Source organism: Brachionichthys hirsutus, chromosome 17 (genome assembly GCF_040956055.1).
Source record: "Brachionichthys hirsutus isolate HB-005 chromosome 17, CSIRO-AGI_Bhir_v1, whole genome shotgun sequence".
In the NCBI taxonomy this organism is placed as follows: Eukaryota; Metazoa; Chordata; class Actinopteri; order Lophiiformes; family Brachionichthyidae; genus Brachionichthys; species Brachionichthys hirsutus.
In genome coordinates, this window is record NC_090913.1 from 4,163,639 (window position 1) to 4,179,660 (window position 16,022).

At 42.0% G+C, this 16,022-nt stretch overlaps 1 protein-coding gene across 1 annotated transcript; it reads right to left on the bottom strand.

Annotated features, from left to right (window-relative positions):
• Positions 1 to 224: 224 nt before the first annotated feature.
• vegfc (vascular endothelial growth factor c) lies at positions 225 to 16,022 on the bottom strand. The gene is made up of 7 exons (XM_068751341.1): positions 15,924 to 16,022; positions 11,981 to 12,158; positions 10,932 to 11,122; positions 5,635 to 5,774; positions 4,321 to 4,463; positions 1,436 to 1,760; positions 225 to 395 (listed from the first exon to the last, which is right to left on the bottom strand). The coding sequence occupies exons 1-7, from the start codon at positions 16,020 to 16,022 to the stop codon at positions 287 to 289; spliced, it is 1,185 nt and encodes a 394-aa protein (XP_068607442.1). The 3' UTR covers positions 225 to 286.

Genomic DNA, 16,022 nt, shown 5'->3' on the forward strand with positions numbered 1-16,022 from the left:
TCGTAAAAATGATGACTGTCTTTGTCGTTCAATCCCTTCATCTGGTTCTGGCCTCCAATCAGACGCACCGGTAATCCAATTTAAATGTCCTCCTCACCAAGTCAGTGACTCACGCAAGTTGCCCCTCTCTGCACTTTGATCGCTGAAGTCTCCGTATGTTCGTCAGGGTCTGCACGCTCAGCTGCCGTCACAGCTGATGGGGACGCTCATGATGAGCAGGTCTAAAGGATCGGGGATGGATTCTCCTTTGGAAGGTTGTTCTCTGTTTGAGGCGATTAGCCAGAGGCTAGTCCAGCCGTCTCCAGTGCGACGGCACGCAGCGACACACTTCTTCACTGAAGGAAAAGCCTGGTTCACACCGTCGCCTCCTGAAATCACAGGGAGGCCTGAGGCAGCTGTAATAAAGCGGGCAGATAAAGAGAGACAAGCATGTAGCGTTACAATCAATGAGTGACCAACAAAATGTAAAAAAAAAAAAAAGCATTCAATATATTTAGTTGAATTAACCACTTAAATTTAGTGTGATGAGGTGAGACAGGAAGCTCCATTTAATATGATGTTTGCAGATGACATTGTGATCTGCAGGAATTTAGAGAAGTGGAGGTTCTGTCATTTCTTATGGGAAATATATTTTCAGATTTCGAACAGTGTTACGGAACGAATTGTGTTCGAGAGCCGGCGTTCCACTGAAACAACCAAGGTTTGTATTCCATGTACTAAAACCTACATGCATCTCTGGAATTCTGCAAACGACATTGCATGAAAGAAATTGCCATTTAGAATAAATGGACCTCATCAACAAAAGAAAAATTCTGACGGGACGTGTAATTGTCATTGCTTTGCCGGCAGCACAGAGTCTCGCTGTGCATTTAGTCATTGTGACTCAGAAACGTGTGAAGCCATCATAAAATACAAACAGACTTCCTTCCAAACACACACAAGTCACTTGGGACACAATTGCCTGATCCCAGACTCTGGATTCCTTCTGTTGTATTACGCACATAAATCACCCTCAGACCAGGTCACCAAGAGTCAACATTGGACAGGTTGGATGAATGTGTGTGTCGGTGTGTGTATGTGTGTGTCGGTGTGTTTCCTTTTGTGCAGCGAAAGGAAATGGCTAACTGACAGCAAGCAGAAGTCATTAGCACTTTGAGGTCTTGTATTACACACTGGGTTCAAAACAATAACCGCTGTTGGGAGGCTTTCCTCTCGTTGAACGCGTTAGTGTAGTACAAGTACCGCACTTGTAGTACAAGTACTTGTACTTGCGGCTGTAACAGGATTTGAAAGAGAAATAACATTGCTCCTTCGTAAAGCAACACCCGTGACTTCAGTGCATCATAACTTTATGTTTAAACAACTTCCCACTCTTTGTCTGTGTGTCCAGCCGTCCCGTTACTACTACTTATAGTAATGATGATAATACTAATACCTGCATGTGGCTTGGTGAAACCTCCTTCCTTTTAGGAAACACTTATTGGGTGACTCGTTACATTCACAGGAACATTTGGTTCTGTTGAGGGGCTGGTGCTTCGGACACGTCTTGGTGCACGCGCACTGGCAGGCCTCCTTGTTGAAGACGTGGTGCAGAGGGCAGGAGGGAGGAGGGTGGGCGTTGCAACGGCACTGGCAGGTGTCGAGGTCTCGATGTCGGTTAGGGCCGCACGCTTGTGTTTGATCCCTGCGCTGACAAACACAACGACAGGTTTCTATGTCGAGTTCCTTATCGGGGCCACACACATCTGCAGAGAATATGTCTGTAAAGAGGGGGAGGGGGGGGGGGGAGAGAAGGAGACACACAGCTAAGGTTTGTTTTAAATGACATTTAGAGTATTTGCTCTGTGTGGGTGATAGTTATCCTCTCTTTCTTCGCTCTGTCTCTTTGGTAAAAAGGATGTTGCGTGGATCGGCTCAATGTCCTCCTACCTGACACATGTTCTTAATAAAACTAAACATGGTCTAGATTTAACCCAACATAATGCTTATCTGTTCCATGACTATCCCGGTCATGTGTGTAGATTTAAAGCACTTTAATGCACAATCCTGCCAAGGCTTACAATCACATGTTTTCTGAATATGTAAGATGCGAATTCTGACTTGCTGATATTCAACCGTGGGGAAATAACTCCGTCCCACACAGAGACGCCACTCAGGAGTTTGTTTTTTTCTATTTATTTATTTTTATTATAACTGCTGCAGCCTAAATTCATTTTCTTGGCTCCCCCTGATTTTTTCCCCGTTTTTTTAAAGTTTTGCAACAGTATGACCATCTATCCATCTCTCCCTCTTTACCAAAGATTGTCTTGCCGTGTTTATACTGCACGTCAAGCTCATTTTCAACTTTATCAGAAAGCTCAGCCATTGCTTCAGAGGCTAAGGGCAGTGAATGGGCAGTCAGAATACACTCCGACTCCAAAACGGATCCTTACTTTGGAAACTATGACTTTACGCAACCAGTTTCATGAGCAAAAAAAAAGAAGACTTTTTTCATTGTCATTATGTAACTTCGTCGTGGACATTCCATATTTACTCCATCAGCCGTGAAGGCATTTGTTTCTGATTCTGATTTTGAAATGAAATTCAAACGCCACACAGTGGTGCAATCATTCATTACTCATTTGTGCAAGGATGCATTTGCATGTAGGAACATCTCCCAAATCTGCCACTCTGGGGTCGCATTCTTGTGCTTCTCATCTGTTTACACTGAGTCCAGAGTGTTATCATAGCGGAACAGAGACACTCACAAAAACACACTCGCTCCACAAACACATTGGGATCATTAATATTCTTCAGTGAGCATGTGAACATTCTCTTGTCACATAGGCCGTCCTAGAGAGAGACAGCTTTCCTAACAGTGTGTGTGTGTGTGTGTGTGTGTGCTGACCACAGACCTGAGGACGTCACCACCAAAACCAAACAGTAGCATTTTCACTGAACCGTGTAGGTTGATTTAGTTTTATTAGAACCTTCTTATAAAGCTTATCTTCAGGTGACTTACAGGGACAAACAACACTACGATGATCATTTTACATGTTTAGATTGCATGACCAAAACTAGATTCCATGTGGCTTTTTTTTTTTACTTGTTAAACCTTTTTAAACCTTTAAACCTTATTTTTGCTTGTAGACAATTGTCTCATCTACAGCCGCTTTTCCACTTTGCGGGCCACGGGAGTTGATGGAGCCTATCCCAGCTGGCCATAGGCGAGGGGTAGGGTACACCTCGGACGCGTCGCCAGCGCAGTGCGGGGCCACACAGAGACGGACAACCACTCACACACACTCATACGCTACCAACAATTTAGAGAAGTCAATTTACCTAAATTGCATGTTTTTGGAGGCGGGGGGGGAAACCATAGAACCCGGAGAAAACATGCAAACGCAGCACAGATGAGATTCAAACCGATACCTTCTTGCTGTGAAGGCAACAGCGCTAACCACTACACCACCGTGCCGCCAAGTGTAACATTACCACGAGCTGGGGTCTCATCCGGGGTGTACTCCACCTCTCGCCCGTAGCCAGCTGAGATGTGACCCACAAGGCAGCACGGTGGAACGCTGTTGCCTCACAGCAAGAAGGTCGCAGGTTCAAATCCAACTTGCGGCCTTTCTGTGAGGAGTTAGCATTGTTCTCCCCGTGTCTGTGTGGGTTCTCTCCGGGTTCTCCGGCATCCTCCCACCACTGAAAACAGGCAAATTAAGTCCAGGTCGTTATTGAAAAAGAGAATGAATTCTCAATTAACTTACCTGGTTAAATAAATGTTAAACAAAAGGTAGATAATAAGCTTCCACCCATCCAAGAAAATGGATGGATGGATGGAAGCTTTCAAGCACAAGTTGCTCTTAGCATTGATGTTTTCTGGACTTGTCAAATCCCTAAAATGCTGACATATGATCTGTCTCTACATAATATAATAATGTGCCTCAATTTTGATAACCTTTCAGAAATTCAAACTCTAACAATTGATGTATTAACAAGCTTAACAATTAATAAAGATTTTCAAAATAAAACTGCAATAACAACAAATCAAAAATATAGGATGGACAAAGAACCAGGATATGGTTGTTTTAAGGCAAGATTCAAAAGTCACTGACTCAGACATCTTTATCTCCACAGGGAACTCCTCCAGAGCTTCAGGCTTTAGCAACTGCAATTGTAGATTGTGTTATTTTATATTTCTTAACCTGCCCTAGAAAAACATAAGCATATATATCTTCACCTACAAAGTTTCTAAAATAACATTTTAAAATACAGAAAAATAGGAAGGCCAAGCAGACATACATCAATCTGCCTGCAAGTAAATGAGCAAGAACTTACCACGTTGCTGTTGGGAGGGCCTCGGAGGAAGCGTTGGGGGAGGAGGTGGGTTGTGGTACGCACTAGAGGTCAAGGTGACACACTGACACTGCCTGCTGCTCCACGCATGACCAGGGGGACATGTCTTGTTCACGATTTGACAGCTTCAAAGGAGAGTAAAAGAGTGAGACCTCATTCTAGATCAGATCCAGAAGACATTTTGCATGATAGTGCAAAATGGACCACTTTATGACTGTGATTTGTGGTGAGTAAATTGACTCCATATTTTACAAGATATGATTTATTTTTTTAAAGCCTCCATTATAAGTAAATGGGAAAATCCAGATTTATTTATATCGCGACTAGCCGCAACCCGAATCCAATCCGGGGTGAAATTCAGTGGTAAAATAAAGGTCCTCACCCTTCATGACTGTGTCAAATTCCATAAACATCGGTCCATAATCACATTTTGAAGCTCCCTTGACTGCAACGTTGGATCTCTTGTGGATCATCACCAAAATTTGCTTTCACTCAGATGTATCCTCTAAACCTGCAAACTAATGCCTGACACGTCTTCATATTTTATAATGAACACATTTCTGTACTGTCTTTCAGATTCTTGCTGAGTGGTGTATCTTTTTAAATGCTGGAATTCAATTGTGCATTTTATATAGTGCAGTATATTATAAAAAAAATTAATCCAGGGATTGGCAAACTGCTCTAAAGTCACTTGTGGTGGACCGTAAATTTTTACTTGAAAATCATCATTGAAAATCCATCAAAAAGCATTGTGATGAATAAATCAAAGTGTTTTGAAAGGTGTTTCGTGAAGTAATATCTTAACAGCACAGGAAGGATTATTTGTAATGACATTTGTGTTTGTGTTTTGTAAACGCATTGTAGGGTTTTACCAAACCCTCTTCCGGTTCTTGTTCTCCGTAGTGGGTGCGTATTCAATGAGGAGAATGTGGGTTAAGATTAAGACATTTATATAATTAACAGATCAGTACAAGTTAGTTCAGATATCAGCGCTGAGATTCCAACACAGCTCTCGTGCCCGCGCTTCATTGGAATGAAGATGCTTCCTGCTTCGTCCTCACGTCATTCTGTCTCCTGAAGGCGGGACTTTGCCCCAGCCAATCTAAGCCCATGTTTATCTGTGTTGTGTGATGTCACTGTTGTGATGCGTTCAATTGAAATCAGTCATTACAATAACAAACTAAACGTGGTGCGTCCCTGTTGTTCTGTCGGCATGTAAACATGTTGTGGAATCCCATCTAATATGGAAATTCCCTACAGCATACAGAACTAGAGTGATTCAGTGTGGCTGCTTACTCAGGCAGGGCCCTCCTGATGATGCTGTGAACTTGTCTGTAGATGTCCTGCTTGGATAGACAGCTGCACTGAGTGTGGTTGGCCACACTGATGGTCACTGGCTTGGTCCCTTGAGTGATAGGCACTGTGATCTCAAACAGCTGCAGAAAAAGAAACAGAGAGTCAGACAGAGCTCCAGTAACATGTTGTCTATTATAAGTAAGTAAGTATTTATATATATATATATTCAAATTGGTATCCGGATCACTCTCAACATGTAATTAGATCTAAATTAGACCAAGATCCATCATCAGATTTTATTTTCATCAAGATCCATCCAGCAGTTTTTAGGTAATCCTGCTAAAAGACAGACAAACAGACAGAAAGACAGACAAATGGCATCAAAAACAGAACCTCCTTGGCGGAGGTAACAAATCCATCGACATGTTCCGATGCAGAATTGACTCAGCTATAAGACAATAGACCTTCATGCTGCATTAGTATGATTATAATTGGTTGCTGGTAAACTGTCATTGGGCCATACTGAAGGACATTGTACTTGCACTGTAAATGTTCCAATCTGGGCCACACTTTGTATGTTCAAAAAAAAGTCACAATTTGTAATATTTAATATTCTATCAACAGCAGGCTGTAGGTGGAGACTGGTAAGGACATAGTGGAGACAACGAACATGTGGAATGCATTCCACACACTTCCTGTATCTGTGAGTGAGAATACGAAGGACTGGAAGCTAAATGAGTACCAGAAAATAGCCAATTACATTGACTGTTGCACAGAATAGAACAGAAGCCGCTTCATTCCTTCCATTTTGGAGCATGAACAGAAATTAATTGGTAAAAATGATTCCTATTCAAGCCCTTATGCACCTTAAGCCCCTTCTCCCTTTCACCCTAATTGGGATTTCATTAAAGCTGACCTCAATCTTTTTTGACCTGGTGAGTGCTTACCTTGGTTACAGAGCACACACACACACACAAAGATTGCTGAGCTCATAGCAGCGCTCACAGAGCTCCAGGGAGTTCACAATCAAATGGGCTGAAAGGTTTGCCTGCACAAATGACTCAAATTTGGTATGTGTGGCAATATATACAAATATTAGATAATCTATCAGTATGCATTGACTAGCGCATGATTGCAAAACCTAATGCGAGTAACAATTAAGTTGTGTTTAAATGCATATGGATGAACTGTGAATTAACATCTGATGTAGAATTGCTTAAACTGCATGGAAAGCATCTGGATGTATGCATCCAATCGCCATGTACAGAATGTGCAATAGCAGAGAAAGGAGCGTGTCTGCTAAGTAGCTATTTCTGCAGGCCTATCGCGTGACAGAGAGGGTGAGAACACCTCCTTGCTGAGATTGAGAAGTACTTTTTCTTTGTGCATTCTTTCCGTAAGATACGAGCCTCAGCATAACTTGAAGATGGCAGTGTCATGACAGTTTTAAATTATGCTACTCAAGAGTATTTATATTTTCCACTTATTTTCATGAGGGATAGAGATTCACATCCACAAAATAGTTCCCATAACATTCACAACAACGTGCTGTATATTCTGGAAAAGCAATAGTCTACAATATTTCTACATAAGTTGGCTTTAATCACAGAAGCTCTTTGCTTTTCTTGATAGTCAGCTCCACTTGGAACCACACATTCACCGGAGCACCTCTCCTTTCCCTCTCGAGAAAAGAGAATGTCGATCATGTTAAAATTATTCAAATTAATATTAAAAACCTGTGGCCAATGTAGGACTTAAAGAGTCAACCTGCATTCTTGAGCTGAATGAAAAGTTATCTTGAGGTGACAAGTTTGTTCTATTTCCTGATGACGTTGCCGCTCTAAGGCCTCTGGGAACAGCAGCCTCAAGCATCTGCATAACTCTGAATTATTCTACCAAACACTCTCACACTTATCTCTTTACTCCCAAAAAATAAAAAATAATAATTTTGTCAGATGATTTTAGTTAAAAAAAATATTCAGATAAGACAGAAAATTATTATTCCTCTTACACATTCATATACATATGTAGGGGCCCCATGACATGCATGAAGAGGCCATAGGGTGGGTACGCCGCCATGGTCGGCGCACCCAGGAGGGGGGGGGGGGGGGGGGGGGTCGGTGTCTTGCTCAAGGGCACCTCTGCAGCATCCTGGAGGTAGACCCATCTAACAGTCCACAAGCCGTATTTTTTGGGGGGCCAGGAATCGAACCGGTGACCCTCTTTCCCAACACAATTCCCAACCCACAAAGGAAGAGTCCCATGATAGACCAACCTTCATGATATGATTCACTGGCATGAAAAACACGACCCACTCCTGCACACAGTTCCTTGGTAGTAGTTCATTTTTAACTGATTAGAAACAGATTTTCTTTTTTTAAGTAGGGTAAAATTCCTTCAACCTTTTGTCCTGATGCACTCAAAAAAAGAAGTTTTTTTTTACTCATTTCATCAAAACACATTATTGGATGAAAACATTAGAAAAAAAATATAGTAAAATATTCAAGAAGTAAAACACAAAAATCTATAACGTGGCAAACCAAGATGCAGTTCTTCTGGAAACAATGACAGCATGGTCGCAGCTTGCATGTGGTTTTACACGATCAGCCTCATAGCCACAGAAGAACAACAACAACAAAAACAAAATGTGATTGCATGGTCTTGTTTGTCCTTCAGACTCAGCTCCTCCAATTTAAATTGCACCATTATACAAAACAAAATTCTGCGCCTTTGATTTTCAAAAGTGACATGGCTACGTTCCTCCCAGGCATGCATCGTGCAGCGTTTCTGAAGAGTAAAGTTAAAATTGCCTGATATTTTGCAGACAAAGAGAAAGTTTGGCTTGATAATGGTGCTTAAAGCATTAGGAGCCATTGCCAAGGGAACACAAAACAGACACAGCAAATGTCTTTGCCATCTGGCCATTAGCTGTAAAGATATCTTGCTCTTGACTGCGACTTTGAAAGGCAGGCCAAACCAGCCAACACTGCCTCACGCCAAAAAGGAGACTTGTGGATAAAGGAAAAAAATAAAGACAACTGTATTATAGCATATGTGAACAACCATAACACATTATGTGCGGCGAAAAAGAGAGAAACTGCGACTAAACCATTTACTGAAAGAGAAAGTGGCACAAAACCATCTGCAAAGTCAATAAAATCCATGGCAGCAAAGGCCTTAAGCTTTAAACCCCTAGAAACGTCAGACAGACATGAGCACTTAAAGATACTTACACTCAGTCAAACAGTAAATGACATTATTTAGCACAACTTATATTACATGCTAAATGTCAAAGCCTCTCCATTGCCTGCCAGCTGCTCCAAGGTACTGCCGAAGCAGATCAGGGTTAGGAAAATCCACATCGGACTCATGCAGCTGTTTTGAGTCAATTTTGCAGTCACTTTCATAAATCGATTAGTATTCAATTGAAATAAAATGGTCTATCTAGTCTGCTATAATGTGACTGATTTACTGCGTAGCCTATGAATATCTGCACACTCTGGCCAGAGGTTGAATACAACAGCCAAGAACAGCACTTTGGAAAAACTAGATGAGTAAAAAAAATGAAAATGCCTTGCAAAACCTCAAAAAGACTGTGGTTAAACCCCCACACACTTGTTATTGCTTTCAAGAGAAAGTTTGTCATCTGCAAACTCAGCCTCCCTTCTTCCTTCTTTTTACTTCAACCTTAAGCCTCTTGAAGGTTCTCCACTTGGTGAGCCGATATTCAAATGGTGCTGGAAAATGTTCGAATGAATGCAACCTGACTGATCGTTCCTCTCTTTTAATTGTTTTTTTTAGCATTATTATTGTGATTATTTGGCTTTTCCAACATTTCCAATATGTTCATGCTGGAGCCATTTTTGTCAAACTGGATTTTTTTAGAAAACTAATATTTATAAAAAGCACATTGTCTGACTTCTTTCTCTGTTGTTGTTAAAGATCTGTGTTGTTGTTCTGATTTTTTTGTTCTGGACTTTTCTGTTCTGGACCAGTAGCATTTTCCTCTGAGTCAAGAAAATCAGACTTGTCAGATGTAAGTTGTTATTTTATTTTATTTACTTTTTATGTAAATCGTCACACTGAAGCGTGATGTCTTAGAGGGCCGAGACACTCCAGGTTTCCTTTCCAGCAGCTGATCGCACTAATGAGCTCCTTCTCTCAAATTGATTAATTGATAATTAAAATCACCTGCTTTAGTGGAAGGAAAACGGCCATTCGTGGGCACCCCTGCTGTCGGGGCAGCGCTCCACTGCTGGAGACACAATGATATCGCTACATCAGAGCCTCATCCGCTCACCCCCAATTTCTTTTTTTCATTTATCAATTAATGAAGTTTATCATTCATTCATTGATTTTTTTTTTTTTGAAGAAATTGGACTGAAATAACTTGGTATCCAGCCACAATGACAGTACCACTCAGGCGATAAGCATATGTTACAGCGTTTAACGAACAAATTAGACTAGCCAGCATGTGCAAAGTTAAATCATGGTACTGCAGCGATTTATGATGTCGCACTGGCAGTTTTTATCGGCTCCTACTCTCTTTCTCTGTATCACTTCCCTATCCATCTCCTTGTTTTTGACTCTCCTCCTACCTGTCACTCTCTCTCTGTCTCTCTCTCGCTCAACCCAGCCGGTCAGACAGATGGCCGTCCACCATGAGTCTTAGGTTCTGTCCAAGGTTCCTGCCTGTTAAAGGGAAGTTCCTTTTCCTTGCCTCCGTTGCCAAAGTGCTTGCTCTTGTGGGTCAAGGTGTGTTCTGTCTTTCGCTGCAGGCCTTTCCCTGCTAATCCGGTAAAGTGCCTTGAGATAACTTTCTGTTGTGATCTGGCGCTATATAAATCAAATCAAATCGAATTGAATTGAATTGAATTGGATAGGCCAGCTCAGCCTAATCTCATCAGATCATGCCAAACATACACATCATATTGAAAAGGTCAGGACACAATCCATCCATCCACATTCTTGTCAGGACACAAAACAAGCAAAAATAAATACAAATTTAGAGACCACATGCCATAAAGATACAGAGAGAATCTGCTAGTATGTCAATAGATGTATTTCCAAACACACTGCTTATTGAACAGCATGACACCATGTTGCCACCACGCAGTCGTTTACCATGCAAAATGAATGGCAACATTGAGAATTTAAAAGTAAGAAGTAAATAAAACAGAGACATCCATACCTGGCAACTAATCAATTTGATCTTTTCTTATTTGACTGCAACACATATTTCCATGGTGGATATATTAGAGCACATAATCATGGGAAAAGAAAAAGCATGTGCTTACAGTCTTGCTGAGGTAACCAGTGGAGATGTTCTTGCATTGCTTGTCTTCTGAGTGGCAGCATCCTCCACATCTGTAGACGGACACACATGGTGGTTTATAGAAGATGTTGGTGGGAGCCCCAAACTCCCTTCCCACGTCAATACACACTTCTCTTGGAAAGCACTGAGTCTTCCTCCACTCCAACTCAATACCTGCATACATACAGAAAGTAAGTTCATCACCAAGTCCAGATAATATACAATGGATTATATTCTAATTTCGTAAACATTGAGCGCTTCTCACTGGATAATTATTTTGGGCTACTAGTCCACCTCTTCTACCTGCTGTAGCCAACGTATTGTCCGAGTTACGCACCTATTATTTCACTGGCTGATGTTGACCCTGGTCTGAAAGGGCCTGTAGAATACAAGGGGAAGGTGGGATTTACTTGGCACTAATGTGTTGTGCGTCATCCGCTGATGGGAGTTTACATAGTGCTGAACAAAGAAGATGGAAACTCCCTTGTTACTGAGCTCCTCCTCACCCTATGTCTAAGGGTGCACCCATCACCATGTGGAGGAAAGTAATTTTGACCGCTTGTGTCTTGTGCTTTCAGTCATGACCATAGGTGTGGGTTAGGGCTCGTGTGCGAGCACTTGGTGGCCATGCCCCTGCCCACAGGGCTCGGCTGGGCTCAGCCCCAAAAGGACGACGTGGGTCCGACCTCACCACACCCCCAAGGGAACCGTAAGGGACGGGTGCAATGTAGGGGGCCTGACGACCCAGAGACAGAGTTTGGGGGAGGGGGCTTTTTTATTTTTATTTTTTTTTATAAAATAAAACTTAGAAATATAAATTTAAAAAATCTTAATTGCTGTTGTTGCTTGGTGGTCACTTTTGCAATCTAACAATGATGAGAATCTGAATTTGAGAATCAGTTCAAATGATAAACTGTCTCGTAAGTCATGTAGCATTTGGGGACTTCCTTAAGAGAAAAACATTAAAGTGCTGCTGTGATGGCTCATTTTCTATTCTTGAAAGTGTGTGTAAGAAGAAATATGCAAACATACTTTTAAGGACATCCAAGTTGACGTAAGCAGCTGCAAAAGTTGGGGAGGCAGAGGCAGCAGAAAGCTTAGCTTTGCACTTCAGAGCGGCCCAGTAGGATGGATAGATGAGACTCATTAGTTCATCAACGCTGGAAGCTGAGCGCAACCTCTGCTCAGTGTCGGCCTTTGTCAGAAAGTCCTGAAAAAGATGAAAGACATGTTGATATTTCTGTTTCTGTATATTATTGATAGTAGCAGATCCCCAGGACAGGATTCAGGCCAAGCCGAAATGGACTCTAACTTTAACTATCCTTAAGCAGGTCGCGGGTCGTGCTGGAGCCGATCCCAGCAATCTATGGGCGAGAGGCGGGGTACACCCTGTGCAAGCCACCAGTTCATTGCAGAGCCACACACAGACAGACAATCATTCACGTACACACTCACACCTACGGACAATTCACCTAAGTTGCATGTTTTCAGTGGTGGGAGGAGGCAGGAGAACCCGGAACTCCCTAAGAGTCAGTCTGAGTTACTAAGTTTTGTTTATCCCTGAAGTCAGCCACAGATTTAATCACCTTTATTTCCTAAATCGTATAAAGAAATTATTGGATGTGACTTTAATATTCACGTGGACATCGTACTCAATCTCAGTCAGTCTGATCCAGATTTCATTGCTAGAAATAAAATGGAGCTCTTTACAGCAACACTCTCCTTGTCTGTCAGCATGGTGGCGCAGCTACCAAAAGGTCACCGCCCTCAATGACCAACTCTTGATTCCCCCTGTCCATTTTCATCACTGGCTTCTTCCTCACTTTCCTCATGTCTTTGATGACGCTGTGGTTAAGACTGATAAGGCTCTTCAGAGGAGCTCATCGCTGCTAACAGATCGCTGCTACAGCCCAAAAACACCGGCGTGCTTGGCGGTGCAACTGTTTGACATCACACCCAGAATGCGTTGCGACGTAAACAACAATGGCGACCTACGTGCAAAAAAAATATTAGACAAAAATATAAATGAACATTATTTTTGACATTTTTGTCTTATAGTTATGTTACTGACAACAAAATAAATCATATAGAGCTAACATGCCATTATAGTTGGGGTTCCCTTTACGGGCATAAAGCAGGGCTATCTCATGTAGGTCATCAGAGTAAACAGGATGGTGGGTCAGTCGGAACAGTGGGATAATTTCTGAGGAGACAGGATTTCTTTAACTCTATTGCGTTTCAACTTTAATCATCTGATTTGAAACCAGCAGCAAATACAGCAATACAGTATAAAATCATCTAAATACAGTACTCAGTCTTCTTACAATGATGTCTAAGTGATATTCAATGTTTTTTTCACAAAAACCCCCAAAATTAATAAAATAAAGAAGAATATAAAAAAATCAGGCACCAAATAGATGAGTTTTTTTATACAAATGCTTTACTAATCACACGGTAAGCCCATTTTTCAATATGGTTTTCATGGTCTCACAAGGTCTCATTTTAGTCAGGTTTATGTTTCAGCTATACATTTTTCTATTTCTGTAAACTTGGTTTTATTTCATACATCAGCCGCTGGCATTAATCACTGCAATTTTACACTGGAACAGTTACACAGCAAAACAGTGACATAATATCACACGAGAAGCACTTTGGACAGATCAGATAAGTTTCTTGTTAGTCTAATGTTGAAAAAAGGTGGTCACTGTCTTCAAGCCAATTTAATTCAAATTGGTTGGACTTACTTTACTTTAAGCGGCGACCTGGCTCAGCTGTGTTGAAACTACGGAGACAGTGCGAGAACCCCGAGCAGAGGACGAGATCGGGTGTCGTGGAATGTTATTGAATTCTTTACATGAGACGGCTCCCTAAATATTAGTAAGACATCAGACTAGATGCAGATGTTATTGTGCTGCTTGAAGAATGGTATCATGCTGTCTAAAAAAAATTACACACTGGAGCCACTGTATTCACACGGATGCACACACTGTATTCACAGCTGCTTCTCTGCATGTTGACCACATCTAGTCGCAAGCAGCTGTGCGGACTCCTCACAAACATCTTCACTTGTCTGGCTGGTAGTGCAGCTCGGAGCAGGATAATTGCGAGATGCAGAAGGTTTGTATTGTTGAAATGAGAAGTTTTGAGTGGAACATGAAACGCTTAAAGGTCTCATATTATGAAAAACTCACTTTTCCCATGTTATGGTGAGTTTGGGTCCTTATCAACCCAAAAACAGCTAAATAAACCATCCAGTCAATCCTTTGTAGTTTTGTAATCACCTCCTGAAACGCGTCTGGAAGAAATTGTGCACATCATGGTGTCAAGCGGGGCAAACTGAGCAGCCAGACGAGGGGGCTCGGGCATCTTATTTAGGTGTCCGGGGGGGCGCTTCCCTGTGCAGGTGTTCAGGGCACGTCGGTTTGAGACAGAAATGATGGACGCTGTCCTGCAGCATCTGTTTTCTCTTTTGGCACAGATATTTCATCCAATTGTTTTGGAACTGCATTAACTTGTGGAAAAGGGGTATAATATGGGACCTTTAAAAGTGCGCTCGGGCCCGACTGCAGGACAAGTGAAAGATGCGAATATTTCAAGAGAAGGGTTGGCTCATTGATCGAAACATTTTAAGTGAAGTGTGGCAATGAGATCAAATCGGTTCTTTACAGTGAACAGAGTCAGCATCCGCTTTGACGTGTGAAGCCGTGTGAGGTTTTCAGATGACAGCGGAGGTGATTTGGAATCAGGCCTTACTTACATTCCTCTGAACAAGCATGAGGGCTTTATGGGTGCTGGACAGGAAACTGAGAGGGGAGAACTCATCATTCCAATTAACAGTCTACTGTGATCAAATGGCTGCATGACAGTGCTTAGCATTTATCCCCCTTACACACACACACACACACACACATTTGACCCCTGTGGCACCTGCCATCATTGGCTATTGTCTCTGGCTAATTTGAGAGCCGTCCTTCCTAATCCTCTCGCCTCCTGCTTCTCCAGAGGTTCAGTTCAATTCAAGTCTGCAGGACTGGCATCACATTAAAGAAAAGCATGTTCAATCGTGTAGCAATTCAAACTCTTATAATAAGGTTTGACAGGTGGATCATAATCATGAAACAAAAGCGAGCCACTACCAATGCTCACCTCATTGCGTGAAACAATCAGCAGCTATGTTTCATTGATATGATCACTGTTTTGCATGTCTTTCTGTCCATGGTATCTCACATCCTGAGGCTCAGGAGGGAGAAGAAGAAAAAACTTGGACCGATCCTTTTAAAAAAATGTCCTGTGTGGAACAGATGATTGGAATCAGTTATGTAAATACAGCCCAGGAGACATGCCTTTGGCTTCTTCTCCTGAGCACTGACTATTTTTCCAGGTAATTTCAGTGCCTGTATTTGTTGCACTTCCTACCTACTGGAATCCCGGCAACAGAATTTGTATGTCCTGACTCCTCTTCTTCATTGATTCATTAATTTGGTTTATTTCACTCAGGTTAGTGAATAATTTCACCCCCAGTTTTACAGAAGACACAACACACTTCGATGATGGGAGGAGTGAACTTTTCTTCTTCCTTAACCACACACTTTAGAGACCATCATTCGATTTCAAGGATGATGTAAAAAAGAAAAAAAGAAAAAATCAACCTCAGGTAGTAAACTGTTTGGGGTTTTTTTTTCATTCTCCTGTTTACATTCGGTTGTTGTTGTTGTTGACGCAGAACTCGATGCGCTTAAATACGCGTCTGCGCGTTTTCCGTTATAATTTCATCGTTAAGTGAACAACTTTAAATGGACAAAATCAGACTTCAAAAAAAAAAAATGCACTGCCTAATGGTGATAAATGGTGACACAGCCGATGGTCCAGGCACAAGCAGGTGAACTATGAAGGCACGTGTCCGGCTGCCGTGCCGCTTTACGCACGAGAACGCGTGGAACCCGGACGAGTTCTCCCCGGTTTGCTCCAAACTTACCGGCTCGCTCATCTGGTCCTGCTCGGACGCCTCATCATAGCCGCTGAGGCTGGTGAGGACGAAAGACGTCAGGAGAATAGAGATTCCCAAAAGCTGCAT

Coding starts and splice junctions, on each gene's coding strand:
- vegfc (XM_068751341.1), bottom strand. CDS start 16,022: ATGCAGCTTTTGGGAATCTCTATTCTCCTGACGTCTTTCGTCCTCACC. Junction 11,123..11,980: donor CAACTTGGATGTCCTTAAAA/GTATGTTTGCAT, acceptor GTATGTATGCAG/GTATTGAGTTGGAGTGGAGG. Junction 5,775..10,931: donor CTGGTTACCTCAGCAAGACT/GTAAGCACATGC, acceptor CTTTTTCTGCAG/CTGTTTGAGATCACAGTGCC.